The 19,447-nt window shown below is 42.5% G+C and overlaps 2 protein-coding genes across 8 annotated transcripts in view; both read left to right on the plus strand.

Moving 5' to 3' along the window:
• Fam184a (family with sequence similarity 184 member A) overlaps positions 1-3,964 on the plus strand; it is a 114,983-nt gene extending 111,019 nt beyond the window's left edge. Inside the window, exons 17-18 of the mRNA XM_052164273.1 lie at positions 1,892-2,094; positions 3,628-3,964. Coding sequence (XP_052020233.1) covers positions 1,892-2,094; positions 3,628-3,709 — 285 coding nt within the window. The 3' untranslated portion in view covers positions 3,710-3,964. The remainder of the gene's footprint in view (positions 1-1,891; positions 2,095-3,627) is intronic.
• Positions 3,965-9,443: 5,479 nt separating this feature from the next.
• The window catches only part of Mcm9 (minichromosome maintenance 9 homologous recombination repair factor), an 88,057-nt gene continuing 78,053 nt past the window's right edge, over positions 9,444-19,447 (plus strand). For all 7 annotated transcript variants that reach the window (XR_007974383.1, XR_007974382.1, XM_052163568.1 and 4 more), the window contains exons 1-4: positions 9,444-9,728; positions 12,434-12,752; positions 16,042-16,358; positions 18,985-19,066. Coding sequence is in view for 5 of the 7 variants with exons in the window: in XM_052163568.1 (XP_052019528.1) it covers positions 12,449-12,752; positions 16,042-16,358; positions 18,985-19,066 (703 nt within the window). In the remaining 2 variants the exon portion in view is untranslated. The remainder of the gene's footprint in view (positions 9,729-12,433; positions 12,753-16,041; positions 16,359-18,984; positions 19,067-19,447) is intronic.

The raw sequence follows: 19,447 nt of genomic DNA on the forward strand, positions 1-19,447 counted from the left end.
ATAGCCAAGGCTGTCCTTGAACTCACCCTATTGCCAAGGCTGGCCTTGAATTACTGACTATCTCTACCTCCTAATTGCTTGAAGTTTAGCTGTTTGGTACCCACCTGGCTTTAATTTTATTTTTAAAAGTGATAATTAAGAATAGCATATCTTAAGCCAGGCAGTGGTGGCACATGCCAGTGATCCCAGCATTTGGGAGGCAGAGGCAGGTGGATTTCTGAGTTCGAGGCCAGCCTGGTCTGCAGAGTGAGTTCCATGACAGCCAGGGCTATAAAGAGAAACCATGTCTTGGAAAAAAAAAAAAAAAAACAAATCCAAAAAAAAAGAAAAAAAAAGAATAGCCTTTTAACTTGAAAACAATTTAAGACTAACCATGCATACTAGTGTACTGTGTACTCAACATACATCCGTATCTAGGAGACAAAGCATACTAGAACTTTACACATTTATTTTATCAGAATATTTCTTTTAGTTTTAAAACAACTTCTTTAGAATTTTGCCAGAAGTATGGGTTTTTTTGTTTGGTTGATGTTTATTTGTTTTATCCTGGTTTTGGTTTTTAGAGACGGTCACTCTATTCAGCTCTGGTTGTTCTCACTAGGTAGACCAGATTAGCCTTGAACCCAAAGAGCTCGGGTATTAAAGGTGTGGGACACCAAACCTGGCTATCCACTGTTTGATTTCTTAAACAAAACAAAACAAAACAAACAAAAACCCTGAGCCCTGTTTAAAACCCAAAGCCATCTCCAGAGTAAAATAAGAAAAGGCAGAAGATGCAGCTGAGTCTTCCAGCTGCTGTTGGCTCCCGGTGGCTTTCCTGTGTTCGCGCTCTGCTCTCTGATGCTAGACACCCTGCATCACAGACTGTCTGCCAGTCACAGGGTATGGCAGGAAGAAACAGCCACAGGGACTTTATTATTTTAATCGAAGTAAAAGTTCTATCGTGTGAATTATTTCCATTTTTAAAAGCTAAAATAATTTTGCAAGGAAAAAAAATCAGCATACATCCACCTGGGAAACCTGAGGACATTCCGAGTCTTTTACAACGTACTAATTTTTATTTTCCATAAGGGTTGATGCTCATTAATCCTTGAATTTGGAATATAATTCTTCGAGGCTAAAGGTGATGTTTTGCAAGGGGACAGATTTCAAGGCTGCATTTGCCTTCCTCAATTTTTGCTCATTTTAAATACTGACTGGACGCCAAAAATGTCAGCTCCTCTTGTCTTTAGCCCTATATTATGAGCTAGTTCATGGTATTGCCAGTTAATTTAAAATGTGGGTTTAATGCTACATACTTGGTTATCTCTCTTTAGAAATATGACACAGAGAGCTTAAAATAAGATTAAACCTGCTTCAAATCTTAAGTAGAAATGTGAGATTTGTTGAAACTACAATGCCAAGCAGTTTTGTATTCCTTTTTTTTTCCAGGCAAGAACAGCCTCTCTTTGACAGATGGACAAAGTTCACGGACCTTTCTTTTAATATTATACTTAACTTCACGCCTCCTAAGTTTAGCCTAAACCCACTTACCCTTGTGGTATTGGAGGGACTGCCTACCTCTCTTGTTCCCTGCACTCTGTACTCTGACCTAGTCTTCCCCTAGTCCACTCTGTGCTTCGGGATTAGAGATGAACTGCTCCTAAATGTCCCTAATCCCGTGCTCTCTGTCCTGGTAGCATGTCTACCCTGGAGGATTCCATGTAGACGAGCACTTTGAAGGATTCCCAGACCACACTTTGGGTAATATCGGTTAATTTGAACATCGCAATCTGACACGATGCTTCCAAAACTTTTCCAAGCCAAATTTACCTTTCCTCTTCTTCCTGTTTTCTTTGTTGGCTCCTGTGCAGGGAATGAGTAATTCTCACGTGTGTTATTTTTAACGCAGCAAAAGAAGAAGAATGATAAGTCACCAGCAAACAGGTTTGTGAGTGTTCCCAATCTAAGTGCTCTGGAATCCAGCGGCATGGGTAATGGACATCCTACCCGCCTGGAACCTATTCCCAATTCTCCAGCCCATGATGTTGAGTTCAACAGCAACAAGCCTCTTCCACAGCCATTGCCACCCAAAGAGCCCAAGACATTTTTGAGGTGAGCCACGTCTCACCAGTAGCTTTTTTCCCCCTTCTTCTTCTTCTCATTTTTTAACTTAAGAAATTTCCCTTTTTACATTACATAAATCCACTACTCAAAAAAACCTAAAAAGATAACATGAGATAGTTTGAAAATGTTTTATGACCTATCTAGAAATTTCTGTTTTGTCCAAAGTTTTTTTCTATCAGTAGTGAATTTTCTAAATGCTAATAGAGGTGTTCACATAATTCATGTGCTAAGAGTTTTAATATTTATAGGTTACCAAGGTTTTATTAGTACAAACTTTAATTTTCAGAACTTTAAAATCATTTTTATTTATTAAAATTTTCATTTATAATGCTTTAGATATGTATTTTCTTTTATCAGACTTATTAATATACATATACATATTGCCAAATTAAAGGAAAATTAAGCTCTGAGAACTTAGTGCTGTAGCTAAATACAGATACATTTAGAAACAAACCAGTTTTAAACTAATTCTAGTTTGAAGTTGCCTCCGAGTTGATTAAATATATTAAGGAAATTATGAAGGAAATGAAATTATTAAGTCATTACATGATTAAAATTAAAAAGTACTGTTTTACGCTCACTTTACTAGAACTGATTTTTTGTTGTTGGTGATTCAAGTTTATTTTTCCTCTTATTTTTACTAAATCCTAATAACCCCACTACTAAGTCTTAGAAGTGGGGTGTGTATTTCTGTTTTTAAGCTAAGTGATCTCTAATGTAGTTAATGACTAATTAAAGAGTAAAAAAAAAAAAAAGACAATGAAATATAGTGGGCGCTGTCTCTGAACGTGTCTCCTGCTAAATCCTCTGTGTTGCTTGTCTCCCGTGCATGGGCGTGTTCAGGTATCAGTAAGATGCATGTGCATGAGCTCAAGGAACTTGACCGCTGGACTTTGCATAACACATTGTTGCGTGCCTTGTAACCCCCCAAAGACGGTAGGGATGCTTTTGTTTTCTTAAGTAGCCCAAAGAGCCTTAGGTGGTAGAGTTAAGATGTTAGAGCTTGCAACTAGGAGGAAAACTAGGCTTTAATGCACTCTTTGAAGTGTCTGATGGAATGATGGAAGTTTAATGTAAATATGCAAAACAGTAAAAAGACCTCTACTTTGATTTACTTTAGTTCTAGTGAAGGGTTCATATACGAGAATCAACGCCTGTGTCAGGTTCTGATAATTGAAGGGGAAAGTGGCCAAAAGAGGGGACACTATTTTGTTTGCTCTCCTCTTTCCACAAACGCTCAAGTTTTTCAGACCTTGACGATGAGACTGTTGTTTTTGGCCATTCGTTTACTTTTTGGATCCTAGAATAACTGTGATGTGGTTCTTCAGTCACAGAGTTCCCGTGAGCTACCTAGACTCCTGTTCTCAGGGGAGGCAGCCCTAATGCAGAGTAGCCAGTCCTTGCATACATTTCTGACACGGGGTACCAGTTGTGGAAATCAGCACTTAGGTTTATTTACTTCCCTATGACTTTGCAAAGCATTTAATGCTGGGTTCCATGTCTCTCTCTTTATGAATTCAGTCCTCCTCAGAGTGAAGCTTCGCCGGTGGCTTCTCCAGACTCCCAGCGCCAGGAGTGGCTTGCCCGGTACTTTACTTTCTGAATCAATTGTCCTGGCACGGCTCTGTGTGGATGGTTCCAAGAGCATGACTGCATATGAATCATTATGTGGACAGGCCTTTCTATGTAAAACACTGTGAATGAGAAAGTGTTTGTCTCTCCAATTTGAAAATGCACTGTATTTCCTGTGATATTTATTGGAATCACTCTCTGAGGTACTATATTATGTGTGTAATTATAACAATTATTTTTATTTTAGATGAAAGTCTTAATCTTTGTAATTACTGCATAATAAATTTTGTTAGAACAAACGTTTTTCGTGGTTGTTTTCTATCAAGTGTGCTTTAAACACTTTTTTAATACCAGGCATAAGACTTGTCGATAAGTTTTACTATACTAATGATCATAAATTGTTACTTCAATAGTCTTAATATCAATACAGGGAAATTTATTATCTTCCATTGTTGTGTATAATTTTAACTAAATTGTTAACATTTATAAATCCAGAATAAAAGAATTTATGTAAATTGTGTACTTCCAAGTATATGAATTCTTGTTGGTAAATGGCTTTTTTCTTTTGTGATTCTGATAGATGAGATGTAAACTTTCAATAAAGTTAGTATCTATGAATAATATTATTTAGGGCCAAAGTTGGTATGTAAAAAAAGGTCTACAAAAATTTGTCTTAAAAGGAAAGTTATGCCAGGTGTAGTGGTACATACCTTTAATCTCAACACTTCAGATTGCTGTGTGCCAGAGGCCAACATGGTCTATTATATTAGAGCCAGCCAGGGCCATATAGTGAGACCCAGTCTTCAAAATAAAACAAAACAAATGCCTGCTTGCTAATTTTCATAATAGCATGGTTTATGTTGACATATAAGATGTCATATTTGGGGTTTTTTAATCCACTTTTTATAAATGTGTGTATATATGTGCATGTATTTCTGTATGTGCATATATGCACATACATGCGGAGGCCCAAAGTTGGCATCAGGAATCATCATGGATCCCCCTATTACAGAATTTATTAGTCAAACCTAGAGTTCACTGAGGTGATGAGTCGTATTAGCTAACCCTCCCTCCCCACCTTCCAGGACTGAAATTGCAGGTGGACAACCATGCCCTCCTAGCAATTATGTGAGTTCCTAAGACCCAGCTCTTCCAGACCTTACATCGGTGCGGCAATGGCTTTAACCCGAGCCATCTCTCCTGCCTCACATCTAACTTAAGCTTTAGTCCACCTTAGCAAAAAACCTTTGTGGTGACTCTAAGATCAGTAGAATTCTCCAACAAAGCTAAGTCACTTTTGTCTGCTAATAAGTAGTTCCTATGAACTCTGACAACAAATAGCTGGATGCAGCCCTTCTGATGGCTGCAGTAGCCGTGCATGAGTTTCGTCCACACAGATCAGTGTACCAATCAAAATGGGTGTGTCTTGGACTTCCTTGGAGACATTAAAAAAAAAAATGTCTGACCATCCCAAAAGGGAAGTAACCAAATGATTCTATCAACTCTAGCTTCCCAAATGAGTTTATGTGCAGTTGATCACATGAGCTGGTTAATGCAGGGGAAACTTGTACCACAGAAAGTCCCATGCAAAGCCATGGGATGTGGCTCAGTGTCAAGAGTACTTGGTGGACCTGAGTTCAAACCCATGGCTCTTTACAGGTTCTCTGTAAAGAGACTGAGCCCCAGTCTTTCTAAGACTGAGCCCCGGGACCCACCACAATAAATAAATGGATGTAATTCTAAACAGTTTAAAAAGTACCACTCCAAGACATTTTTGAAAAACTCTTATCTACTTTGAGGCAGATGGATAGGAGAAATTAGTGACTGGAATGAGAAGCAAAGGCCCCTCTTCTCTCCAATATGCAATGTTCACAACTCAGTTGCCATTACAGTAGACCTAGCTATCAGTTGTATTGCCCAGCTCACTATAGGCCATGGTCTTCCGAGGGCTAATAGCTCTGCTTCTCTCTCTCTCTCTCTCTCTCTCTCTCTCTCTCTCTCTCTCTCTGTGTGTGTGTGTGTGTGTGTGTGTGTACATGCATGCTCCTGTGTAAAATTCTTGTATACTACAAGACTTAAGAGTGCCCTATTAGCCATTTATGGTGGTTCACACCTGTAATCCTAGCACTTGAGAAGCAAAAGGACCACAGATTAGAGGCTATTGTACCTAACAAGAATGTGTCTCAAAAAAAAATTAATATGTCTAGTCATTGTAGAGTCAAAAACACAACTTTTTTTTTCTATATTCTTTGTTTACATTCCAAATGATTTTCCCATTTCCGGTTCCCCCCCTCCCCAAGAGCCCTCTTCCCTCTGCCGGTTCCCCAATCAACCCCCTCCCACTTCTCTGTCCTGGTAATCCCCTACATTGCTGCATCAAGCCTTTCCAGGACCAGGGCCCTCTCCTTCCTTTTTCTTGGGAATGATTTGATATGTGAATTGTGTCTTGGGTACTCAGAGTTTCTGGGTTAATATCCACTTATCAGTGACTGCATTCCATGTGTGTTCTTTTGTGATTGAGTTACTTCACTTAGGATGATATTTTCCAGTTCCAACCATTTGCCTATGAATTTTACGAATTCACTGTATTCCATTGTGTAAATGTACCACATTTTCTGTATCCATTCCTCCACTAAGGGACATCTGGGTTCTTTCCAGCTTCTGACTATTATAAATAAGGCTGCTATGAACATAGTGGAGCATGTGATAGTGGAACATGTGTCCTTACTGCATGCCGGGGGGGGGGGGGGGGGACCCTTACCTTGAAGGAAGGAGAGAACAGTTTATCTTGGAACCCACTGAGTGGCCATGGTCCAGTTACTCCCCTTCCAGGGTCCAATGTGCTCTATGAACATAAATTCATTAAGATGGAACCAATGAGCCAGGCGGTGGTGGTGCATGCCTGTAATCCCAGCATTTGGGAAGCAGAGGCAGGTGGATTTCTGAGTTCGAGGCTAGCCTGGTCTACTGAGTGAGTTCTAGGACAGCCAGGGCTACACAGAGAAACCCTGTCTCAAAAAACCAAAAAACCAAAAAACCAAAAAAAAAAAAAAAAAAAAAAAGTTGGAACCAATGTATTTATTATACAGGTGTATTGCTTAATTTCAAATGTCAACTTGCCTTAACCTAGGATTACCTCAGAAAAGAAGGTTTTTTTTTTCTTTTGGTTTGTTTTTAAGTATATCTCTGGCTGTCCTGGAACTTGCTTTGTAGATCAGGCTGGCCTTGAACTCACAGTGACCAACCTGCTGGGATTAAAGGCTTTGGCCATGCCCAAAGAGAAGGGAGTCTGACCAGTAGGAAGGTCTGTGAGGGATTGTATCCTTAACTGATATAAAAAGAGGGCCCAGCCCCAGGAAGTACCATCCTTAGGCAGGCAGTCTGAATTATATAAGAAATAATATATTTTGAATATTGACTTGTGATCCACCCGGCAAGCAGCATCTCCCATGGCTCCTGCCACACTTCCTTGGCTGTAAAGTTAATTCTTGGGTCAGAGTTAATTCTAGATGGAACAGCAGGTGCACAGTCAAGTTACTGCTGTGACTTTCCCCAGTGAAGGACGAGGACCTGGACTGTAAGTCAGATAAACCCTTTCCCCCTCAAAGTCGCTTTTGGTCCGGGTACTTTTCACAGCAGCAGAAACTAGAAGAGGAGGTTACAACCAAGCTTGGAACTAAAGGCCTCCGATGCTATTGGATGGCATTCCTAACTTTTGAGTTGGGAAAAGCTAGTGGTCTGAAATGTCAACACAATGCAAAAGGGACTTAAGAGGTGGCTCAGCTGTTAAGAGCACACCCCGCCCTTCTGGAGGACCCAAGTTTGATACCCAGTGCCAGGGAACATCCAACTGTCTGTTTCTCCAGCTCCAGCCCAGTACCTTCTTTTGGCCTCTCTAGGAACCTGCACTCACCTGCACACACCCACACAGAGAGACACACACGTATATACCCCTAATTCGAAATAACAAACAAATGCATACCAGCTACTCGCACAAGACTATATTCATTCAGACAAAAATTGGCCAGAAATACCTTTTAAGGGGGTTAAAGATGGCTTAAGGCAAGCTAGGGTTTGGACCAATCTTCACAAATCAAAATCTAATCAGTTAATCAGGATTTACTAGGTTCAAGGTAAAGTGTGGTTTCTTTCCATGTACTGTCGGTTATTCGTTTGAAAACAATTCTATGTACTCTAGCTGGTGTAGAATGAACTATGTAGACCGTGGACCGGCCCTCAACTCCCAAAGATCCACCTGTGCCTGCCTCCATTTCTCCTAGGACTGAAGGCTAGTACTGTCAAGGCTGGCGGCAGGTACTTTTGATATGGGTTCTTCAAGTGTCCTGGAGCCTTTCTTGGTTTTGTTCTCTTGACTCTATGCTGAGGGCTAAGCAGGAGGAACAACAAACAGCTTTAGAACTCAGGGAATGCAGCCCACCCACTGGTTAGCACCATAGACAGGCAGAGCTCTGAGGACCACCTGTCCTGAGGACTGCCCTTACATCCCTTTGAATCCAAGAATTGGACGGAAATTCTGAAGGGTCTTCCAGCCCCTCATTGGGCAGTATCTCTGGCAGTCAAGATAACAATGCTTGAGCTTTTTCAGGCATTGTTGCTGGAGCAGATTAATGATTCAATCACCACCCTAGGAAGGAACTTAAGAGATGTAGATTGTCAGCAGTAACCACCTCCCTTAGAAAGCATTTGGAAAAATAAAATTGCTAGTGAAGCTAGGTTAAGATGTTTTTGCTAGGGCTGGTGAGATGGCTCAGTGGTTAAGAGCACTGACTGCTCTTCCAGAGGTCCTGAGTTCAATTCCCAGCATCCACATGGTGACTCACAACCATCTGTAATGGGATCCAAGAGAGATGCACTCTTGTGTGTTTCTGAAGCAGTTACAATGTACTCATATACATAAAATAAAATAAATCAAAAAAATTACGTCTAAAAAAAAAAAGAGTTGCCTGGCGTTTCTTCTCAGCAACAGAACGCTAAGACAGTCGGTCATTTCTTTTTTAAAAAAAATGTTTTTGCTAGTGGCTCTGATGTAGAAAGTCTTAAGGAACAATTTGAAGTTCAGAAAAACACGTTATTAGTTGAGCTAGGAACTTTTTGTGATCAGCGAACATGAACAGAGGCTGCTTGGGCTGAGGTGACTCTTGCTAAAGCTGAATGGGGTCAAGATAATGAATTTCTTATACCCATTTTTGCCCTCGGCTTCCTGATTTGATAAAAATTGCTGATAGATGTGCAGTCTGAGGATTTAAAGTAGAAATGTCTTTGCAAAACCATAACACCACTTATAAAATTTAGCTCGAAATGGATCACAGAACTATATCAAATGGAAAAAAATCTCACCTTTACCAGAAAGCATTCAGAAAAATATTGTGACCCGGAAGTAGGCAGATTCCTTAAATACATTCCCAAAACAAAACAAAAACTAAATAACAACAAAATTACATGTGTTCTAGTATACCTGAAGATGCTAACCAAAGTCGAGTCCCAGACCGCCTACACCCTGCCCTAATACGTCACCAGGGTTCCCCTGTCTCTCCGCCCTAGTCTCCACCCAGAGTTCACCCTTCGTCCAGCCGCGGAATTCCAGCCTGCCGGAATCCCCTTTGCCTCAAACCTGCCTTCGAAGCCCGCGTCTCGCTCAAACCCCGCCCCATCTCCCGAGTCCCGCCCCTCAGACGTCTTGTCCAGCCCAAACCCCACCCCCAGCTCCCCGAGTCCCGCCCCTCTCCCCCGCTCCCGCCTCTCGCTTGCAGACTCCAGCGCCGGTAGTGGCGCGCGCCCGCCTGCGTCCGCACCCGGAAGAGCAGCCGCGGCCGGAAAGTTGAAGCTGTGCGCGGCTCGGGGTCCGCGGGAAGCACAACTCCTTCGGAGGCCGGGCGAAAGCAGCCCGAAGAGGTCTGCGCGCTCCCGCGCAAGACGGCCCTTCGAGCGGCCGCGCGCACGCCCCGCCCCCTCCAACGCCGCGCGGGCCGGGCTGGGGTGACCACGGGAGCAGCGCGGCCCCGGCGACCAAGACAGTGCGTGTTGAGCCCGTAAGTGACTGCCGCAACCTCGGGTCCCGGGCATCGTTCCCCTCCCGTGGTCTCGTCAGGCCGCGTCCGTAACCTTTAATTTCTAAACTACCCGCGGGGCTGGGAGGCCACAGCCAACCACCTGTGGATTAGAAGCGAATTTGGAAAGCATCCCTCCGCTAAGCTCTCGCTTGCTAAGCGGCCCGGAGGCGCGCAATGAGCGCGCACCCGCGAATGGCGCTCAACGCGAGGCTGAGACGCGCGCTCCAATGGGGCGTGGCCACAGCCCCCGAGGGGCGGGGGCTACGTGAGCCAGGGTGAGGGGCGAGGCTCTATGCCCAAGTTGCTCTTTTTGGCGCCACCTTGCAGTGGAAAGTATGAAAGCAAAGCCATTTTATTTGTTTGGATGCCAGATACTCAGCAAGGCAAGAAGAGAGGGAATTTGGTAGTTGTACAACCATCGTCCCCCAAAACAATAAATGGCTTGAGTTTATGGGTTGACAAACTTGTCTAATTGCACGGATGTTGGAAGCAAAAAAAAAAAAAAAAAATCTGTGTCTGAAAATGTAACCTGTCTCTATAGGAACTTAAAATTCTTTGCCCGCACACTTTCTGCTTTGTTGGGGTTGGGTATGTTGTTGTTTTGGATTGCTAAGTTTCCCGCTCTGCGTTCACTTTGTATTTGTAAAATCTTAAAAATACTCCTTTAGTCACTCTTGAGGGTAGGGCTGTGATTTTTTTTCCAGCAAAGATCCACCTCATGAAATAATATGATCTCATACTGGCCTCCGGTCATTGTCAGTATTCTTGGCTTAACTGTGGTTCTGCTCTATACTTTTTATCCCTCCCAGCTAAGCAGGCCTTCTGAGAAGGCAGAATCAGCAGCAGAATCAGCAGCGATCCACCTAAGGGATGCCAAACTGAACTTTAATTGAACTATATATAGTCTTCTTCAGTCATAGTATTTATAGAGGAGGATATATGTTATATAAATAAAATAAGTCCAATAAAAAACACATCTTTGCTAAGGTTTGCAGCTAGTGTGGAACCCCCAGGGAAGTTTGTGATTTCTTCTGTGTGTGTGTGTGTGTGTGTGTGTGTATGTGTATGTGAAAGAAATACACGACTGTAGTCCCAGCACATGGAAAACTGAGGCAGGAGAATTGCTCCAAATTCAAATCCTGCCTGGGCTACATAATAAGTTTCAAGTCAGCCTGCCTAGCAGAGATGACATCAAAAAAAAAAAAAAAAAAAAAAACCACACACACACACACACACACACACACACTAAAGACAGGGATGAGGGAGGGGAGGCCCAGAACTTCCTACATATCACATATAAATTATAATATGTTAATAAAGGGCTAAGGAGGAGAAAAATTGGGAAACACATGAGAAATATTTTGTGCTGTTTAATACTTTTCAGTATCAACCAATTCTGTGAATTAAATTTAACTTCACTGTTTGTTTGTTTGTTTGTTTTTAAGAAAACACTTTTACAGTCAAGGTCTGTAATTTCCTTGTGTACATTAAGTCATGAATTCCCAGGGAGCAGGGACCACCAGCACAGGCTCCTTCCCAAGACCGCACACAGCATGCTTCTCTGGGTGTAGAGGACTGGTGCTCATGCTAAACCCAGGTGCCTTGCTCATTAGTCCCCATTACCATTTTTTTTCAGGAATCTGTCCTGTCTCTTAGAGTGCTCACAGTGCACACTGACCCAAGAAAGAACCTTACCTTTAGTGTGTGCATGTACAACACTGCCATCAGCATGCTGACACTGTACTCTCTCCCAGTTTTGCCACAGTGGTGTTTATGGGATATTCTTTTGAGCAGCACCCAGTCCCTTGATGTCTCCAACCTGTCCTGTAGATGTGCATGTATATGGCCAACAGAATACTTCTATGTTTTCTAAAGGGCTTAGAGAACACGGAGTGGAACCTCTCCTCTAAAATTTGTCATTTTCTGGAATTACTGGAAGATGGCTGCAGCATCAGGAAGAACCTCATGATTTTTTTTTTCTTTTTATTTGTGCAAATACAAATAAAAGTGTGTGTGTGTGTGTGTGTGTGTGTGTGTGTGTGTGTGTGAGTATACTATGACATCTGGGTGGAGGTCAGAAGAAACTTTGGGGCATTGGTTTTTGCCTGCCACCTTGGGACATGAGCGCTCTTGTTCCCACAGCTGCACTATGGAGTCTAGGCTAGTTGGCACCTTACTGAGCTACTGGGTGACTTTCCCATCTCTACCACCATCCCACAGTAGTAACATGGATTGCATGTGTGCTGCTGTCCAGCTGGTTAAGTAGGCTCTGGGCATCCAGACTTGGGTCCTTAGACTTGTGCTGCCAACCCTGAGCCTCCCCTGTAGCCTCAGCTTCACTGATTTTGAGTTTTCAAGACAGGGTTTCTCTGCATAACCCCAGCCGTCCTAGAATTGTCTTTGTAGAAACAACATAGCCTAGACCTCACCAAGCTCCACCTGCCTCTGCCTCCTGAGTGCTGGGATTACAGGCTTGCACCCCCCTTGGCCTAACAACTTCACTGATTTTTAAAGCACGTTTTACATAACTACAATAGATCTATAGCTAAGATTGAATTCAGACATTTTATGAGTACTGTGTGGTCCAGCCCTGGGATGGTTGGTAAGTAAAGGATCTTTTTGGTAAGTTGTGTGCAAAGCTTGAATAGCAAAGGTATATAAATCCACCCTTTCTTTCTTTGTAGTGACCTCCATTCAAGATGAATAGTGACCAGGTCATACTGGTGGGTCAAGTGTTCGAGTCCTACGTTTCAGAGTACCACAAGAATGACATTCTTCTGATCTTGAAAGAGAGAGATGAGGATGCTCATTACCCCGTTGTGGTGAATGCTATGACCCTTTTCGAGACCAACATGGAAATTGGAGACTATTTCACTGTGTTCCCCAATGAAGTACTAACAGTTTTTGACAGTGCGCTTCGAAGGTCAGCCTTGGCAATTCTGCAGTCCCTTCCTGAGCCCGAGGGGTTATCTATGAAGCAGAATCTTCATGCTAGGATATCAGGTCAGTCAGAAGAGCATGTTGTTGGCCTGTAATATTCTGGGAAGATTTAGATAAAATGAAACACATTTGGGACTCAGAACACTAAGAAATTATTGTTATTTGGAGGCTCAGCAGGTAAATATGCGTGCTGCCAAAGTTGACAGCCTGAGTTTGGTCTTTTATAGAGAGAACTGAACCCTAACAGTTGTCCTCTCACCTCCACATGCACACTATCACAAGTGTCCATGCACACCACACACACACACTCACTCACTCACAAAATAAATCTAAAAGGAGTTTTTAAAAGTAATTGATGTTTATATTTAAAGTACATATACATCTTCTATAAAGCAAATAATAATGATTGTCTTCTGGGCATGGGGTACTTATCATACCAGCCTCAGGGAAGGAGCAAATATGAAGACATCAGTGTACTTTTATAAAATTGTAATCTAAACCAGCTTTATGTGACTACTAGCCATAAAATATTGATAATGTATGAATTAGAGAAGATCCTGCCCCATGATCTTCATTCACAAGATCACAATGAGGATTGAGCTGCCCAGCTATCAGGAACTTGGTTCATGCTTCTAGAGGACATGGTGCGCGTGCGCGCGCGCGCGCGCACGCGCGTGTGTGTGTGTGTGTGTGTGTGTGTGTGTGTGTGTGAGTGTGTGTGTGTGTGTGTGTGTGTGTGTGTGTGTGTGTGTGTGTGTGAGAGAGAGAGAGAGAGAGAGAGAGAGAGAGAGAGAGGCCAGGCCTCTATGCCTTACCACTCCAGCTTTTTAGATAGTACACAGATTTTGGTTGCAAATTGTCAGTTTTGCTTAGTGTTGTGTTGTCTTGGTCTTTTTATTATAAAATTCCAGCAACATAATATGAAAGATAAAGAAGTCTTTTGTTTTTGTTTTTTTGGTCGTTTGTTTGTTTGATTGATTGATTGATTGATTGATTTGGGTTTTCATTATTTTGTTTTGGTAGGGGAGCTCAAGATAGGGTTTTTCTGTGAAGAACACTGGCAGTCCTAGAACTCACTCTGTAAAACAGGGTGGCCTAAGTACTCAGAGATCTACCTGCTTCTGTTTTCCAAGGGCTTGAATTTATTTATTTATTTATTTATTTATTTATTTTATTTTATTTTTTTCTTGAGACAGGGTTTCTTTGTGTAGCCTTGGCTGTCCTGGAACTCACTTTGTAGACCAGGCTGGCCTCGAACTCAGAAATCTGCCTGCCTCTACCTCCCAAGTGCTGGGATTAAAGGCATGCGCCACCACCGCCCGGCTCAAGGGCTTGAATTAAAGGCATGTGCTGCCACTGCCAGCTATTATAACACACGCTTTTAATCTCAGCACTTTAGAGGCAAGGCAGGCAGGTCTCTGAGTTTAAGACCAGCCGTTCTACATACTGAGTTCCTGAACAGCCAGAGCTATATAATGAGACCATGTCTCAACCACCACCCCTCAACCCCACCCCCACAAAAAATAACTTGGGTATTTTATTTCCAGGAATTTGGATATAAGAAGTAATTTGATGTCTGAGTATTGAGCTGCCAGTGTTCAGAATATAGCGAAACCACATATATATACACAATGCAGTCTGAATTAGTACTAATAAACAATACAGTCATTCAAAACTAGGCAAGTCAGCCTTGTAAACATGGAACAGGAACAGGAAGGCAAATGTTGGGAATGCCCACTTTGTCTATGTAGTATATGGTGAGAGAAAGGACTGTCTGTAAGCTAGCAGAATAAAGCCAAATCCACCTGTAGACCCATTATGCCAGGTATAATGTAGTCCCATATCTCAAATGTCTAATTCGTGTAACTGATTTGCTTATTTTGTTTTCCACATCAGGTAAGATCTTGTCCTGAAGCCCAGGCATACCTGTAACTTGAAACCCTACTGCCTCAGCCTTCTGAGATTGCTGGGATTACTGATACACCCCCCACCTGATTTGATTTTTCCTGTCCATGATTCCCAATACCTTGTGATTATTGGTGCTGTTGCTAGGCTTTTAGAGTAGCCGTATCAACAGACCAAGAGTGCTGACCCAAGAAACTGAAGCAGCTGCGATACTTACAGTAGCTATTTCTTACCAGCTCAGCAGATCCAATTGCTTACCAACCAGTTTTATACTTGATCTCAGCCAACGAGCTGAGAAACAATACTAGATTTTTCAGCCACTAAATTTTGCAATGAATCTTGCATCATCAGCCTGCAGCAGAGCAAACACTACAGATAAACCCATGATAACCTTGACTAGTACCTCAGTGCTGTGGCTTAGCTGCGCTCATGGTTTTTGCATAATATTTTTTTCTTTGACATATTCAAACCTTTCAATTGTCTCTTTTTCTTTTCTTTTTGTTTTTTTGTTTGTTTGTTTGTTTTTGTTTTTGTTTTTTCAAGACAGGGTTTCTCTGTGTAGCCATGGCTGTCATGGAACTCACTTTGTAGACCAGGCTGGCCTCAAACTCAGAAGTCTGCCTGCCTCTGCCTCCCAAGTGCTGGGATTAAAGGCGTGCGCCACTACCGCCTGGCTGCCTCTTTTTCTATTATTGAAAACCACATGTTTTTGAAAGGATAAAGTAATAGTGTGGATAAAGTTCTATACAAATCAAAGCTTGAAAACAGTCATATTTAAATTCCGAGTCCGAGGAAAATGGACCTGTTGGTCAGCACGCTACCCTCTCATTGTTTCTCTTTTGGTTTATTGAGTGATGACTAAATAAGCTGATCTTATGCGTGTCAGGTGGCCGAATTTTGTCCATGCTCCTGAGACTGTCTTCATAAGAGCCCAGTCTATCTTAGCCCTGTTTGTAGTTTCTAGAGATGTGCTTTCAAAAGAGTCCACTGCTTTCTGTTGTCTGAAATCCGTAGTTATTTTTTTTCCGTGGGTTGATGATCTGATTTTTTTTTTTAAAAGTAAAACAAAAACATGGTCATGTGCTTTCTGTTCTGCCATGAGTTTGGTTCCTTAGCCTCCAGGTCTAGTGCTGGGTATGGGATGAGCACTCTAGAGACAACACAGGAGAGTCCCTGAGGCTTGACGGCCAGCTGGTCTCATGGGATTGGTAAGCTCTAGGTTCAGTGAGAAGCTTGCTCACAAAATACAACGTGGATAAATAATTTAGGGAGGTACTGGGCATGAGTATCTGGTCTCTGCACATGTGTACCTATCCACACACATACAGTAAAAATGAAGACATAAACGTTTCTCCCCTGAAATATTGTTGCAGTGTTTTCTGGGGGAAGAAATAATGTTCTATGAAGTCAGCTATCAAAGTGTAAGTGGATGTCATCTTTTCATTAGGTTTGCCTGTTTGTCCAGAACTGGTTAGGGAACACATTCCTAAAACCAAGGACGTGGGACACTTCTTATCTGTCACTGGGACAGTGATCCGAACGAGTCTGGTGAAGGTCCTGGAGTTCGAGCGGGATTACGTGTGTAACAAGTGTAAGCACGGATTTGTGGTGAAGGCCGACTTTGAGCAGTATTACACCTTCAGTCGGCCGTCTTCATGTCCAAGCTTAGACAGCTGTGATTCCACAAAATTCACTTGTCTCTCAGACCTGTCTTCATCTCCAGCCAGATGTCGGGATTACCAGGAAATCAAAATTCAGGAGCAGGTAAATGATTTAAGTCAATGAGAAAAAAAAATAACAGATTTGGTTATGTTTTCTACTACTGTGAGATGGCTGGGATTGGAGACTATAAAATGGAAACAAATGACCTTGTACCTTCTCTTTGTGGGAGATAAAAGTCAAAGCTGTCAAATGTATTGGAATGTAGGTTTTAGAAACCATGCAGAGGCCGGGCAGTGGTGGCACAAGCCTTTAATCCCAGCACTTGGGAGGCAGAGACAGGTGGATTTCTGAGTTTGAGGCCAGCCTGGTCTACAGAGTGAGTTCCAGGACCGCAGGAGCTACACAGAGAAACCCTGTCTCAAAAAATAAATAAAAATAAATAAATAAATAAAAAGAAGAAGAAGAAAAAAAAACTATGCAGTCACTGTTTTGGAGCACTGATGAGATTTAAGAACCACCGAATTGTATTAAAATTTAAAAGTAAATATTGGAGCTAGAGAGATGGCTCTGGGATTGCTGCTGCCCTTGCAGAGGACCTCCGTTTGGAAGTCCGCAACTCCACTTCCAGAGGATCCAGTGCCCTCCTTCTGACTCTGCTGGCACTGCGTGGGCGTGATGCACAGACTTACATGCAGGCAAAACACCCATAACATAAAGTAAAAATAAACAAATGGATAAAAAGCTTATATTAAACATTCTAAACTAGCTGCACTTTGGAATATGATAGAAATTCAGTCAGTTTAACTGGTTGCCAAACTTTGGCAAGGACAGAGATTGGAGTTTGGTTTTTAAAAACTAAAGAGGAACTTAATTTCCTTTCCTTAAATCAAAGGTGTGTTCTCAAAGAGGAACTTAATTTCCTTTCCTTAAATCAAAGGTGTGTTCTCCAGTAAATAAGGAGATTGGCAGCCCAAGGCCAGCACCGGCCTGTAGGCTCCTGGGTGTGGAGTTCTTACTCTTATCCCTCCTCTGTTTTATTTAAATAGGTCTCGCTTAGCTCTTGCTTACCTGAACTCCTCATGTGTGGGAGGGAATACCTTCTGAGAAATGCTGTGTGAAACTGGCCCTTACAGTTCTACCTTAAGTCTACCCTTTGACCATTCTGTGCTCGTTCTGCTTATACACTGTATATTCAGTCCGTTTACAAATCAACTGACTTTAAGAAACAAGTCAATCTCACTGTGCTTTGGACTCTGGTATACGTGTTCCCTACCTCTCCATCATGACTTGATTCATGCCTCTGACTCAAAACAATGTGTGTAAGATGTGGCAACGAGGCCTGAGACCATTCACTGGAAGCAGTGAGGCGTTGAAAGCAGTGCCTCCCTCCACAAAGGATGTTGAAAGTAACATGTGGGCATGGACTGATAATATCTGTCTGTAGCTTTGTGTGCAGTTCTGAGACAACCGGGCCAGAAGAACAGTTCCCTGTCTCGTGAGATTCCTATAAAAGAGTGAGACAGGCGAGCTTCATTCCTCTTCCGGTTCCATGTCTGCTGGGCTGGTCAGTTACCAGAGAAGGCAACCTTTGCTAAGGAGTAGACACTCGAATGCTTCATGACAGAGCAGCTCCACTCTTGGTTAAATGATAGCAAAGACCGGGTGTTTCTCTTTCACTTTATGCCATCCCCTGCCACAGCCTGCATCCCAGGCTGGCCTCAAACTCATGATAATCCTCCTGCACAGCCTCCCAAGTGCTGAGGTGGAGATTGTAGAAATGTCCCACTATGCCGGGCTTTTTTCCATTCCGGATACGTGCCTTCTGTTCCTGTGGTGGTGTATGGTTTAGGATGGTGGCTTCCGTTTCATGACACCTGTATTCTAGTCAGAAAACTGAGGAAGGGAGGATGATGGTCAGGTGAACCTACCATCTAGTCAAGTCTTGTCAGCCTGCCATTACGTGTTTGGTTACCCGCCATTGACCAGGGCTTAGTGTTATGACCACATGTAGCTTCAAGGCAGCTTGGGAAACAGTCATTTATACAGTCACGTCTATGTGGAATGAAGCGTTCTGTTACTAAGGAATAATCCCAGGGACAGGTCAGTTTTCCAAGTCTCCAGACTAGAGATTATGAAAGAAATGTCTCTTCCTTGCTAAATAAGTAGCTTGTCACCAAGTTTAAGTTGTTAGACTATGTATTGATTTTAACCATCTCCAGTATAGATTATAATTGGAAATATTCCCCATGTTTTAGTGTTACAGTCTTATTCTACCATAGTGAATTCTTGATTTTTAGTCTTATTTTGGTGTATGTGCATGTGTATGAATCTCTGTGTATGAATGCCCACAGAGGTCATAGGGTAGCAGGCAGACCATTTGGAGCTGGAGTAGCAGGTGGTGTGAAAGTGGTAACCTCCAGTGCCTAGTGTTAGTGAATTCTCATTCTCGCATTCATATTTCTCTCTCTCTGTGTCTCTGTCTCTCTATGCCCCCATTCCCCCCAAGTCTTCCCTGTGCTAGGTTAAAGAAGCACACCACGGCACCCAGCTCGTGTTAGTGAATTCTGAAACTGATATCAGTCATAATTTTTAATAAAATTTCCTTAAGTCTTATCATAATCAAACTATATTATAATATCAGAAGTGGAAGCAGTTTCAAATGTTCCATGTTTTGGGATCCTTAGCATCTATGGGAGCACACTCATCTTCTTATCTTTTCGTTTGCTAGGTGCAAAGGCTGTCTGTTGGAAGTATCCCACGGTCTATGAAGGTTATTCTGGAAGATGACCTAGTAGACAGTTGCAAATCTGGTAAGCAGTTACCTTTTGGTTTTTGAGATGACAGCTCTGTGTTGCTCTGGTAGTTTTGAACTCTTGGGTCTCTGCGGTCCTCAACTCTTCCCCGTCCCCCCACCTACTTCCATCCCATAGCTGGGTGCTACTGTGTGTAGCCAGCCAGAGTAAACTTTTGGAAGTTTGCGTAGGAGGGTCTGAACAGTCATTATTTATTTTTATTTCCCACAAAGGTACTGACAAGGGACCGAGGGCATTAAGTGGCCACCCTCTGAAGAGTTAGGCTTAGAGAGAGAGGAAGAGGAGGAGCTGAGGTGGGGCTTGGCCGTTTGCTGCTGCTCATATGGTCCTTTCTGACAAGGAACTAGACTTCACTAACACCATTTCAAGAACTAAACA

This window comes from Apodemus sylvaticus, chromosome 19 (assembly GCF_947179515.1).
Source record: "Apodemus sylvaticus chromosome 19, mApoSyl1.1, whole genome shotgun sequence".
Taxonomy (NCBI): domain Eukaryota; kingdom Metazoa; phylum Chordata; class Mammalia; order Rodentia; family Muridae; genus Apodemus; species Apodemus sylvaticus.